General features: G+C 47.4%; 1 protein-coding gene across 1 annotated transcript in view; it reads right to left on the reverse strand.

Moving 5' to 3' along the window:
* Nucleotides 1–486: 486 nt before the first annotated feature.
* Nucleotides 487–13,532, reverse strand: part of nfatc3a (nuclear factor of activated T cells 3a) — a gene marked incomplete at its 5' end in the record, with an annotated part of 78,718 nt that continues 65,672 nt past the window's right edge. The window contains one exon of the mRNA XM_080528104.1: nucleotides 487–620. Within this exon, the coding sequence (XP_080384230.1) occupies nucleotides 544–620 (77 nt within the window). The 3' untranslated portion in view covers nucleotides 487–543. The remainder of the gene's footprint in view (nucleotides 621–13,532) is intronic.

Genomic DNA, 13,532 nt, shown 5'->3' on the forward strand with positions numbered 1-13,532 from the left:
GTGTCCTCGGAGGTGAATGAAGCGTTGTGCATCTCTCTCCCTCTCATTGTGCGCCTGCCCCCGGCCCGGCCCTGTCCTGTACTGAGGGGGGCGGAGGCCTGGTGGAGGTGGAGGTGTAGGGGCTGGTGGAGGTGGGGATGATGGGGCTGGTGGAGGTGGGGATGTAGGGGCTGGTGGAGGTGGGGATGTAGGGGCTGGTGGAGGTGGGGATGTAGGGGCTGGTGGAGGTGGGGATGGAGGGGCTGGTGGAGGTGGGGATGTAGGGGCTGGTGGAGGTGGGGATGGAGGGGCTGGTGGAGGTGGGGATGGAGGGGCTGGTGGAGGTGGAGGTGTAGGGGCTGGTGGAGGTGGGGATGTAGGGGCTGGTGGAGGTGGGGATGGAGGGGCTGGTGGAGGTGGGGATGGAGGGGCTGGTGGAGGTGGGGATGATGGGGCTGGTGGAGGTGGGGATGATGGGGCTGGTGGAGGTGGGGATGATGGGGCTAAGCCCAGTGGAAGGTGTGGAGGCCTGGGGGAGGTGGGGGAGGCCTGGTGGAGGCAGGGCTAGGACTGGCTGTGTGGTGCGGAGGGGCGGTGGGACCCAGGGGACTGGGACATGTCTCTGCCGATGATCTCATTCACTGAAACACAGAAACACAAACACACACACGGTCAATTCATCTGGAAAGTTGAAGTTCTTCTGTGTTTATGTTTATAGATTAAAAGAGTAAAAAGGGGATAAAAAGACACATAATAGATAAATGAATAAAAATAGGGAATAAATAGAGTGGACTTAACAGTACGGTACAGACTGAAAGAGAAACACAGCTACGCACGTTAAGAACATTGTTAAAGATGTTCCAGTCAGAAGTGGTCAGAATAGCTGCTCTTCAGTCCATCCGAGTTCTCATGGTTTAGGTTTGATTTATATTTTTAAAATGTGTTTATGTTCATAGAATTTCATGACACATCTGTTTATTGGTAACACATCGAATAGTATTTAAATTAGGTCCACAAATGCATACTGAGCTATGAGGAGGGGGGATTGTGTAGTACTGCGAGCAGCCAGCAGAGGGCACTGTTGCCCAGAGTGACTGTGGCTGTGAGGACTGAACACAGTCTAGTTGTCGACAGTTAAAGAGGGGAAAAACTCATTCAGACCAAGACTGGCAGACCCAAAGGTTACAGCAACAGGCTGGGGAATGAGCTCATCAACGACTGACAACCAGAAAGAAAGAGAGGGAAAACCATTCCGTTGTCCGTGCGTAAGACCTAACCTTTGACGACCAGCGAAACATTCAAATTCTCCACGTCAATTTACCAATTTACGTCAACCCCTATAAATATCATCCTCCGTTTATTATTTAACGGCTTCGACCCACAAGCTTGTCTCTAACTTCATTAGGCATTTAACGGCGGCTGAGTACATTTTTCTCCGGGTCATTATTTATTGAAGTTTTGTAGTTAGTAGTAATGAAGAGGGCTGTATAAAACAAATCCATTGTTAAAACATATGTTGTTGTCAACCCCAGAGAGAGAGAGGCACTCAGGCGCTGTGTGGTAATGACTCTGCCAGCACTGGAAGGCCTGAGATTTAAATAAATAAAGGCGGTTGGTTGGTTGCTTGGTTGGTTGGTTGCTTGCTTGCTTGCCGCTCAGAGGCGTGTTGAGCGGCTCCAACAGAGGGCTGATTGTTGTAGCGGTGCAGTGCACCCTGGGCCCGCCACCTCATCTCAGCAGGCCGCCCGTAAACGCCACAGCCTGAGCCGTGAATCAACTTCTAACCTCACATCATCATCAACCTATACTCCTGTAACACTGCTCTACCTGTGGAACAACACATCATCATCAACCTAGACTCCTGTAACACTGCTCTACCTGTGGAACAACACACAGGCAAGACAGAGAGAGAGAGAGAGAGAGAGAGTAGAGAGTAGAGAGTAGAGAGAAAGAGTAGAGAGAGTAGAGAGAGAGAGAGAGAGACAGAGAGAGAGAGTAGAGAGAGAGAAAGAGAGTAGAGAGAGAGCGAGAGAGAGAAAGTAGAGAGAGAGAGAGAAAGTAGAGAGAGAGTAGAGAGAGAGAGAGACAGAGAGAGAGAGAGACAGACAGAGAGAGAGACAGAGAGAGACAGACAGACAGAGAGAGAGACAGAGTGAGAGAGAGACAGACAGAGAGTGAGAGAGAGACAGACAGAGAGTGAGAGAGAGACAGGCATAGAGAGTGAGACAGACATAGAGAGAGACGTTCAATCTAGGTATTTTTGAAAGAGGTGATTAACACATTTCCACAGCAAACGGTCAGTAGCTTTTCAGTCCAGCTCCAGTTGGTCTTGGTGCCGTGATTTCCTCATGTGGTTTAGGTGTAACGTCAGAAAGATGAGAGGCGATGAAGACTGATGACACAGTCTGACAGAGTGAGATAAGACAGGCAGACCTGTCCATACTTGATAGTAACAGTAGCAGCGCTACGCTAGGTGAATTCCTCTCATCCTACAATTGGCTACTTGTGTAACTACCTGCACCAGGTTGTGTAATCACACATTCCACACACTGAGTTATACAGTTTTTCACGATTGCTAACACACTAAAACAAGACACAGTGTGCACAATCTGCATGCATCAACTCTCTACACTCATTCTGCTGAACTACACACACACACTTTCTGCTTTACACTCAAATGTCAATTCCAAACACCCCTTCTGTCAAAACACTATACACAATTCTCTATATCTTGCACAATCTTCTCGAGGGAAATCTCATTGTCCTCACCTGAAACACACAATCATTCAAATTGCTAAACACTAAAGGCACTAAAGTTGTGCAATTTACAATGTCTGTTCTTCACACAATAAGGCACCAGAAGCAATTGACACAACAACCCAAATTCTCATGTATTAGTTCAACTTCGTTTGGAGATAAGTTGGTATGCCCGGCCGAACGAGGCATAAAAAAACTAAAAAACATTTTGTCCTTCTCAACACGAGACAGAGCACAGAGTTCAAAGTTACAGAATAACGAATCATTTTGAAGTTTGTGGAAACGGAATCGCATTTATATTTTGACATTTAGCAGACACTTTTAGCGACTTACGACATACATTTGTCTAAAGTAAGTGAATCATCTATAAATCAGATATCATAAGAAAAAAATAATCCAGGGCCATTGGCAGTCACAGTTGCCTGCCTTTTTTACTGTCCACTTTTTTTCCTCTCTGCTGTTACTTCCATCCGTTTTGCTTTTGGATGTAGAATGAGACCTTTTGTTGAATAAAACCTTCTGTTGTTACTGCATATTTGTGTTTCATAATTGAGCCTACTGTAAAAACATTATACTGCAAAAGTATAATTCCCCTGATGAGTCATTCATATAGTGTTTCCCATTAAAACGGTAGTGTTTTCCATTTACCACATCAGTGTGCACCGGCTGCTTAGTAGTGTCGACTCCTATGATGGCTGTGTGTGTCATTTGAACACAAAAGTCGATTTTGTGAAAAGTTAAAATGGTTTGGAAGGCAAAGTGTCCTTTTGCAAGAGATGTGTTGGGTTTGGAATTGTGTGTGCGTATTTCTGTGGTTTGTGTGTAGGGTTCAGAGAAAATTTGGTTTTTCTTCAGGAAATGTGTGTAAGCAATCGTGAAAAACTGTAAGTTCAGAATAGATTTCAAGATCCTTCTGCTTCTTTATAGCTCTCACTGGCACAGCGCCAGAATATCTGAAAGACCTTTTGCTGGCATATCAGCCCAATAGAGCTCTGAGGTCTTCTGACGCTGGTTTTCTCTGTGTACCACATGTACAAAAGAAGAGATTTGGTGAGGTTGCATTGTCATTTTATGCACCCGAATTGCATATAAATGCAATATATAAAGCTATACAAATACAAGTTATTATTATTATTATTATTATTATTATTATTATTATTATTAAATGCACAGGCATATTCAGAGGTAACAGCCTCACATACAGACCCTGTCCTGAGGTACTGTGACAGAGCTACCAGACTGAAGACACACACACACACACACACACACACACACGCAAACACACACACACACACACACACACACACACACACACACACACACACACACACTCCACCCTCACAACAACTTCACACCATGGTAACCATGGTAACTGGACACCTTAGAGGGACAGTAACATGTACTAATGTACAGTACAAAGGGCTACTCCAACTAACTAGGTTATCTAGGTCTATAGACTATATATATATATATATATATATATATATATATATATATATATATATATATATATATATATATATTAGTATAGTCAATTTCCATTCCAACAAGCCAACACAAAGCCAGTGAAATAACATTAAGAAAACCAATGTTTTCTATTTATTATTGTAGAAAATTAAAACATTTTGATAACTCTAGTTAGTATGTCAAAATTAACCCTTCCCACCATACAAAAGTTAAATCAAATGCATCTATATTAAATAAACTCTATAACTAAACCATTCTTTCTATTTCTCTATTAGGCCTAAATCATTTGCTGAAGTTTGTCCGATGGACGTTGAATATCATTGTGAAAGCAGTGAAGGCTTGTGTGATGTTCCGTGGCTGATATAGTACGGTAGGTGTGTAGTTGTGTGTTGGTGTGTATGTGTGTGTTGGTGTGAGATATAGTAGGTGTGTATGTGTGTGTGTTGGTGTGTATGTGTGTGTTGGTGTGAGATATAGTAGGTGTGTATGTGTGTGTGTTGGTGTGTGTTGGTGTGTATGTGTGTGTTGGTGTGAGATATAGTAGGTGTGTATGTGTGTGTGTTGGTGTGAGATATAGTAGGTGTGTATGTGTGTGTGTTGGTGTGTATGTGTGTGTTGGTGTGTATGTGTGTGTGTTGGTGTGTATGTGTGTGTAGGTGTGAGAGGCCTCTGCGCCCGGCCACGGCCTCACATCATCCTGTTGGTGTGGGCGTCTCTTCCTCTACCTCAGCGTCTCTTCCTCTACCTCAGCTGTCTTCAAACCCTCTCAGAGCTGCTTTACTACACTACAACACCATAACACCATAACACCATAACACCATAACAGGGTTCCCACACCGTCTGAAACATCAAATTCAAGCACCTTTCAAGGACGTTCAAGACTCACTCAATTCCCTCAAATTCAAGGACCCAACACAGCATAGTTTGAGACAGATCTAAATGAGAATTTATATAATAGGAACAATCCGCTCACAGACAACAATTAAAAAGAGAGGCTTGAATGTGTGAACTCTAGATGGTCTCTTGCCTTCTTTACCACAGCACAGCAAAACAATATATTGTGAAATATGTGTGAAGTTAAGCAATAGAGAGACTTATTTACTAGTTGACTGTTGAAACATTTTGAATATCTATAGTTTTTTTAGAGAGAGAGAGAGAGAGAGAGGGGAATTCAAGCACTTTCAATGACCCATGTCTATTTTCAAAAACGTTTAAGAACTTTTTTTTTTTAATTCACAAACTTTCAAGGATTTCAAGGACCCATGGGAACCACAACAACATAACCCTGTGCTGTATACACACACACAGCACACCAGTCACAAGGCAATGTCCCAAGTGAACACATTTAGCATTATAATAGTCAGTATGCATTAAATATGTCAGTGCACTCCCATGCACGTCAGTCCTGTGTGACAGACAGCAGACAAGTTAAGTGTACGGACGGAGGCTGAAGTCATTCAACTCATTCTCTTCTGATTCAACAGCCTGTGTGTCAGTGGTGCTTGAGTCCACGGGCAGCAGCTACAAAGACACATAACTTTCCACTGTTGGTACGAATGCACTGTGCAACGTGCCTGCTCTACTGCTGCATTTCAACAGGCTAAATTTGGTCCTCTAAAACAGCACTTTGTTTTCGACAGAATATTCATGTGATTCAAGGACACACAAACTCTCACACACACACACACAGACAACCAAAACAAGCCCACACACACATCTACGCCTACACTCTCCTCAGAAGATACAAACTCTCACCGCCGTTAGATGTAAACAATAAAGTGATAGTAAACAAGGTGCACTGTGTGTGCATACATGGGCAGACTAAATACACTCAGCTCTATACGTGGGCAGACTAAATACACTCGACTGCTCAAGTGTTTGGGCTGTGCTTGGCCTCATCTTTGGGCGAGGCTTGGCATCGTTCTCCTACCTGTACAACTTCTACAAAACCTCCCGTTGACGTCACTCCTCATGAGTCTGCTTTAGAAATCTGGGGGTTCACCGGGGGCTGAGACAGACGCACCGCTGGGTCTGACCTGGTCCTGGGAGGGGGGTCCACCTCAGATGACTGGGAGGGGGGGTCCCTGGAACAGGGTACTGTCTCTGACACAGTCACCCTTACCAAGTCACCCCCACCCTCCTCCCTCCACCCTCCTCCCTCCACCCTCCACCCTCCTCCTCCCTCCACCCTCCTCCCTCCTCCCTCCTCCTCCACCCTCCTCCTCCACCACTCTCCACTCTCCACTCTCAGTTCCCTGGGCTAGCGTACTCTTTCTGACACAGTCACACTCACCAAGTCATCCCCACCCTCTTCCTCCTCCCTCCTCCCTCCTCCCTCCACCCTCCTCCCTCCTCCCTCCTCCACCACCCTCCACTCTCCACTCTCAGTTCCCTGGGCTAGCGTACTCTTTCTGACACAGTCACACTCACCAAGTCATCCCCACCCTCTTCCTCCTCCCTCCTCCCTCCACCCTCCTCCCTCCACTCTCAGTACTCTCCAGCATAGCTACTTCTTCTCAATATGTGATTCACATGTGATTCACTGAACAGAGGACTTTCCCAGCCGCCCAGGGTACAACTCTGCTTTACTCCCATTCAAGCCAGCCTGGCCTGTAAATGGGGAAACTCACATTAATCACAGTCAAAAGTACAAGGGGGGGGGGGAGGGGGGGATTATTACCATAGTCTCATCTGCATTATGTTACTGTCCCCCCACACTTTATTTCCCATCACTGGTATCGATAATGATTTCTAATGTCATGTCTAATATCTAGACTGTCATGTCTTAAAGAGATGTGTTGAAATCCACATTGTGGTAAGAAACAGAAGTGAAAGATGTACATTTCGATGACAACGACAAACAAGTTGTGTGTCAGTCAGTCTGGGAACTGGGTGATTTACTGTTACCAAGTTACAGAAGAAAAAAACTTTTTCACCACCGAACGAACCGGCGTATGAAAAACCCCATAAAGACTGAGTGATTGCTCTCTCTCTCTCCACCAAATGAAGAAAACATGTTATAATGGAAAACACTTCCAGGCGAGATTCGGTTGCCTGAAAACGCGAATGCCAAAAGAACACTTGTTTCCATTAAGGCCCTTGTAATGACATGCACACATCTTCAGAGAGCCTCTAGTTGAAAAGAAAATGTGAGGCATACATTTAGTTGAGTGGATAGGAGCACTGAGAGATCGCATGAATAGGAAATAGAGGGTGAGTTACGGAAAACTAGCCTGTTATTGAAATGTTCCAGTGTGGCTAGGCTAACATCTCTGAGTCAATCTTACATCTCTGATGTTTCTTGTTCTAGCTCTAGAACGTCACGTTCTACTAGACACACAGGGAAGGGGGGGGGGGGGGAGCGGGAGAGAGAGACAAAGAGAGATAGAGGGTGGGTGAGTGAGTGGGTGAGTGAGTGAGAGAGAGAGTGACAGAGAGAGACAGAGAGAGAGAGAGAGGGTGGGTGAGTGAGTGAGAGTGAGAGAGAGAGAGAGGGTGGGTGAGTGAGTGGGTGAGTGAGTGAGAGTGAGAGAGAGAGAGAGAGAGGGTGGGTGAGTGAGTGAGTGAATGAGTGAGAGAGAGAGAGGGTGAGTGAGTGAGTGAGTGAGTGAGAGTGTGAGAGAGAGAGAGAGAGTGAGAGAGAGAGAGAGAGAGAGAGAGAGAGAGAGAGAGAGAGAGAGAGAGAGAGAGAGAGAGAGAGAGAGAGCAGCACCACTAAGTCCAGTAGAATCTCCTTAAAGCCTCACAGTTGAAGTTTCCGTTTTTTTGCAACAAAGTCCCTCATCCCTGTGATCATCGGTGGATTTCCCATCTGATCTGCCTGTAAGTGATTCACAAGACCCAGTGTTTGATCCAGGCTCACAGGCAGCCAGGGAACGACCACATAAGTGAGCTTAGAGAGAGAGCGGGAGCTCTGCTGAGGCCTCCGTCTGGTCACCCACACCTCATCAGCACCACCCTGGGCGTTTCCATAGTGACGGGATCTGCGGCTGTGGCTCAGGAGGTAGAGGCGGCGTCTAATGATTGCAAGGTCGGTGGTTCGAACCACGGCTGGTCACATGTCGAGTCACAATGTTCAGTGTCCTTGAACAAGACACTGAACCCCAAATTGCTCCCAATGAGCGGGCCGGCGCCTTGTATGGTAGCTTGCCGCCATTTGGTGTGTGAATGGGTGAATGAGAGACCAAAGAGCTTTGGAATAAGGCGCTCTATAAGTCAGTCTGTTTACCATTTAGTGACTAAACTAATGGCCGCCTCTTTGCTTTTCCATTGTTGCCTAAAGTTTGAGGGCTAGCCTGACTGGAGACTGGTGGGTTACAGAGGGTTGGTCCCACTCCCAGAATGCAGTGCACCACCAGCACCACCAGTGAGTCATGAGATACTTGACAGACACGACTCTGTTTTTTCAACAGCTCTCGGTACACAGCACACTGCATTTAACAACAGTACACCAGATTTAATAGGGAAATAAAATCACCAACACCACCATGCTCTTGGTCTCCTCTTGTTCCCTCTAGGGGAGGAGATTATGCCCTATAATAACAACGTCCAAAACGTTCATTTTCCACCAGTAGTAGCAGAGGGCCTAGTGGAGACATAAATCAACGATGACATTTAAGATCGACAATATAAACCGAAAAAATAAAGCCACAATAAAATAATTTTCAGAACCATTTGCGTTCCGTTTCGCACATAAACAGCCAACACGGTATTCGAAACACACGCGAGAACTTCCTTCGGAGTATTATTCTAGCAACACAAACAACAGTATTGCATTTCCACTTCCTGATCGTAAGCCAATCGCCAGGGGAATCTCTGGGCGCTCCCTTCTGGCCCGGCGTATCGGAGGCGAAACCCACAGAAATGCACGTTGGCAACGCCTCAACACCAGAGCCTGTTACTGCCAACACATCTGCATTACGTTCCTAAGTCGTTAATTGTATGGAAAGATGACACACAAAACCCGTTTCCACTTGTTCCAGGGCAGAGTCAGTATGTACTGGGTATGTACTGGGTAGGAGTGCTGGTGATTGGTTGAGGCCTGTGGGTTCTCCTACTACGGTTGTTGTTCCCTTTGAGGAAAGGAGGAGTGGTATTATTAACCTCCACGCTGGGGAGAGGCTGGGTTAGAGGCTGGGTGAGAGGCTGGGTTAGAGGCTGGGTGAGAGGCTGGGTTAGGTTGAGTTATTAACCTCCACGCTGGGGAGAGGCTGGGTTAGAGGCTGGGTGAGAGGCTGGGTGAGAGGCTGGGTTATGTTGAGTTATTAACCTCCACGCTGGGGAGAGGCTGGGTTAGAGGCTGGGTGAGAGGCTGGGTTATGTTGAGTTATTAACCTCCACGCTGGGGAGAGGCTGGGTTAGAGGCTGGGTGAGAGGCTGGGTTAGAGGCTGGGTGAGAGGCTGGGTTAGAGGCTGGGTGAGAGGCTGGGTGAGAGGCTGGGTGAGAGGCTGGGTGAGAGGCTGGGTGAGAGGCTGGGTTATGTTGAGTTATTAACCTCCACGCCGGGGAGAGGCTGGGTTAGAGGCTGGGTGAGAGGCTGGGTTATGTTGAGTTATTAACCTCCACGCCGGGGAGAGGCTGGGTTAGAGGCTGGGTGAGAGGCTGGGTTATGTTGAGTTATTAACCTCCACGCTGGGGAGAGGCTGGGTTAGAGGCTGGGTGAGAGGCTGGGTTATGTTGAGTTATTAACCTCCACGCTGGGGAGAGGCTGGGTTAGAGGCTGGGTGAGAGGCTGGGTTATGTTGAGTTATTAACCTCCACGCCGGGGAGAGGCTGGGTTAGAGGCTGGGTTAGAGGCTGGGTGAGAGGCTGGGTTATGTTGAGTTATTAACCTCCACGCCGGGGAGAGGCTGGGTTAGAGGCTGGGTTATATTATTAACCTCCACGCCGGGGAGAGGCTGGGTTAGAGGCTGGGTGAGAGGCTGGGTTATGTTGAGTTATTACCCTCCACGCTGGGGGGAGGCTGGGTTAGAGGCTGGGTGAGAGGCTGGGTTATGTTGAGTTATTAACCTCCACGCTGGGGGGAGGCTGGGTTAGAGGCTGGGTTATGTTGAGTTATTAACCTCCACGCTGGGTTAGAGGCTGGGTTAGAGGCTGGGTGAGAGGCTGGGTTATGTTGAGTTATTAACCTCCACGCCGGGGAGAGGCTGGGTGAGAGGCTGGGTGAGAGGCTGGGTTATGTTGAGTTATTAACCTCCACGCCGGGGAGAGGCTGGGTGAGAGGCTGGGTGAGAGGCTGGGTTATGTTGAGTTATTAACCTCCACGCTGGGGAGAGGCTGGGTTAGAGGCTGGGTGAGAGGCTGGGTTATGTTGAGTTATTAACCTCCACGCTGGGGAGAGGCTGGGTTAGAGGCTGGGTGAGAGGCTGGGTTATGTTGAGCTATTAACCTCCACGCTGGGGAGAGGCAGGACCAGGACACAGAGAGGGGAGAGGAGGTTAGAAGACATAGGACGTAATAGAGAGGCGCCGTTGACCCAACATGACCCAACATCTCCATCAGCCTGTTTCACCAGAACTGACCAGCACCACACCACTGCGCCTTAGTGGGCGTATAATTGTATAATTGTACAATTTGTTGACAGTTATTTAAGTTTTATGTGTATCTAGATTGTTTGTGTCTATTTTATTGTGTCTATGTTCACTGTATTTAGGACGACAGATGGAAATTAGCTTCTTGCTAAATCTGATGCATCCAAACACACTGTCCTTCTCTGAACCAAATAAACTAAACTAATGTGCATGGTTGTACCATTACTGGGACAGAGTACATGTGACAGGGTCTGGTGGCAAAGTCCTCAAGTAGGGCAAGGTCATTTCTCTGGGTTTGTTGTCCAGATTATGAAAGTGCAGATTGTAAGCTTTCAAACTATGTGTCATACATTGAAATTTGAAAGTTGAAGAAGATATGCTTATTTGAATGTTGGTACACCTCAATCCAAATGTGTGTGTGTGTGTGTATGTGTGTTTATATATATATATATATATATATATATATATATGTGTGTGTGTGTGTGTGTGTGTGTGTGTGTGTGTGTGTGTGTATATGTATATGTATATCTGATGTGTGTGTGTGTATGTGTGTTTATATATATGTGTGTGTATCTGATGTGTGTATCTGATGTATGTGAGTGTGTGTGTATGTATATGTGTGTGTGTATATGTATGTGTGTGTGTATCTGATGTGTGTGTGTACGTATGTGTGTGTGTGTGTGTATATGTATGTGTGTGTGTATCTGATGTGTGTGTGTACGTATGTGTGTGTGTGTGTATCTGATGTGTGTGTGTGTGTGTGTGTATATGTGTGTGTGTATATGTATGTGTGTGTGTGTGTGTGTGTGTGTATATGTGTGTATATGTGCGTGTGTATATATATATATATATATATGTGTGTGTGTGTGTGTGTGTATCTAGTGTGTATATATGTGTGTGTGTGTATCTGATGTGTGTGTGTGTGTGTGTGTGTGTGTGTATCTAGTGTGTATATATATGTGTGTGTGTATCTGATGTGTGTGTGTGTGTCTGTGTGTGTGTGTGTATCTAGTGTGTATATATATGTGTGTGTGTATCTGATGTGTGTGTGTGTGTGTGTATCTAGTGTGTATATATATGTGTGCGTGTATCTGATGTGTGTGTGTGTGTGTGTATCTAGTGTGTATATATATGTGTGCGTGTATCTGATGTGTGTGTGTGTGTGTGTGTGTGTGTATCTAGTGTGTATATATATGTGTGCGTGTATCTGATGTGTGTGTGTGTGTGTGTGTATCTAGTGAGTATATATATGTGTGTGTCTCTCTCCAGGCCTCTCTCAGGCAGCAGGAGCAGCAGGCCTGGCCTATTATTATCCCAGAATGCCGTGCTGCTCTCGCCTGGAGGCAGCTGGTCACCCGGGCAGGAGAGCAAACAAAAGACGCGGGCGCACCGCCGACGCATGCTGCCCCCCCCGCGCTAGCCCCCCCCGCTGCCCCCCCCCCCCCCCCCAGCCCTGGCTGCTCAAACACACGGCGGGCGTGAGCTGATTAATTAGATAAACACACGGGCCTGCACCACGAGAGGCTTCAGGGGCTGTCGCCATGACAGCCCTAATCACCCACGCACGAGGGTCCGCTCGCACAGGGGAGAGGGGGGGGGGGGGGGAAGGGGAGAGGAGAGAGGGGAGAGGAGAGGAGAGAGGGGAGGAGAGAGGGGAGGATAGAGGGGAGAGGGGAGAGGGGAGAGGAGAGGGGAGAGAGGGGAGAGGGGAGGGAGGAGAGAGGAGAGAGGAGAGGAGAGAGGAGAGAGGAGAGGAGAGGGGAGAGAGGAGGGAGAGGCGAGAGGGGAGAGAGGGGAGAGGAGAGGAGAGAGAGGGGAGAGGAGCGAGGAGAGGAGTGAGGAGAGAGGAGAGGAGTGAGGAGAGAGGAAAGGAGTGAGGAGAGAGGAGAGGAAAGGAGAGAGGGGAGGGGAGAGAGGAGAGAGAGGAGAAAGGAGAGAGAGGAGAGGAAAGGAGAGAGGGGAGGGGAGAGAGAGGAGAGGGAGGAGAAAGGAGAGAGGGGAGAGAGGAGAGAGGAGAGAGAGGGGAGAGGAGCGAGGAGAGGAGTGAGGAGAGAGGAGAGGAGTGAGGAGAGAAGAGAGGAGTGAGGAGAGAGGAGAGAAAGGAGAAAGGAGAGAGGGGAGAGAGGAGGATAGAGGAGAGAAGAGAGGAGAGGGGAGAGGAGAGAGAGGCTGTGGCTCAGAGCCGGTGTCTAACGATCACAAGGTCGGTGGATCTGCGGTTCGAACCCCCGACATGGCCGCCACATGTCGAGGTGTCCTTGGGCAAGACACTGAACCCCAAACTGCTCCCCGCACACGCCCATGCCCACGCACGCACGCACACACACCCACACTCCCTCTGGTCTACGTCACACGCCATCTGCTAGTGTTACTCTGTGACGACGTCCACCCATGCTGACGTGAGCCTCTGCAGGGTAACACAGCACCACCACCGTCACTCTAGGCAGGGTTCCCACACCTTCTGAAACGTCACATTCAAGCACCTTTCAAGGACTTTCAAGACTCAATTCCCTCAAATTCAAGGACCCAACAGGGCATAGTTTGAGACAGAACTAGATGAGAATTTATAGGAACTAATAAAAGGAATAATAGGAACTATTAACAATTAAAAAGAGAGGCTTGAATGTGTGAACACTGGATGGTCTCTTGCCTTCTCTACCACAGCACAGCAAAACAATATATTGTGAAATATGTGTACAGTTAGCAATACAGACACTTATTTACGAGTTGACGAGCTAAGTAACTCCTCGTTTATTTCCTTAAGCAGTTAGCCTTGCTGTTAAATGACTTAAAAAACC

This window comes from Nansenia antarctica, assembly GCF_963989245.1.
Source record: "Nansenia antarctica genome assembly, chromosome: 4".
Lineage (NCBI taxonomy): Eukaryota > Metazoa > Chordata > Actinopteri > Argentiniformes > Microstomatidae > Nansenia > Nansenia antarctica.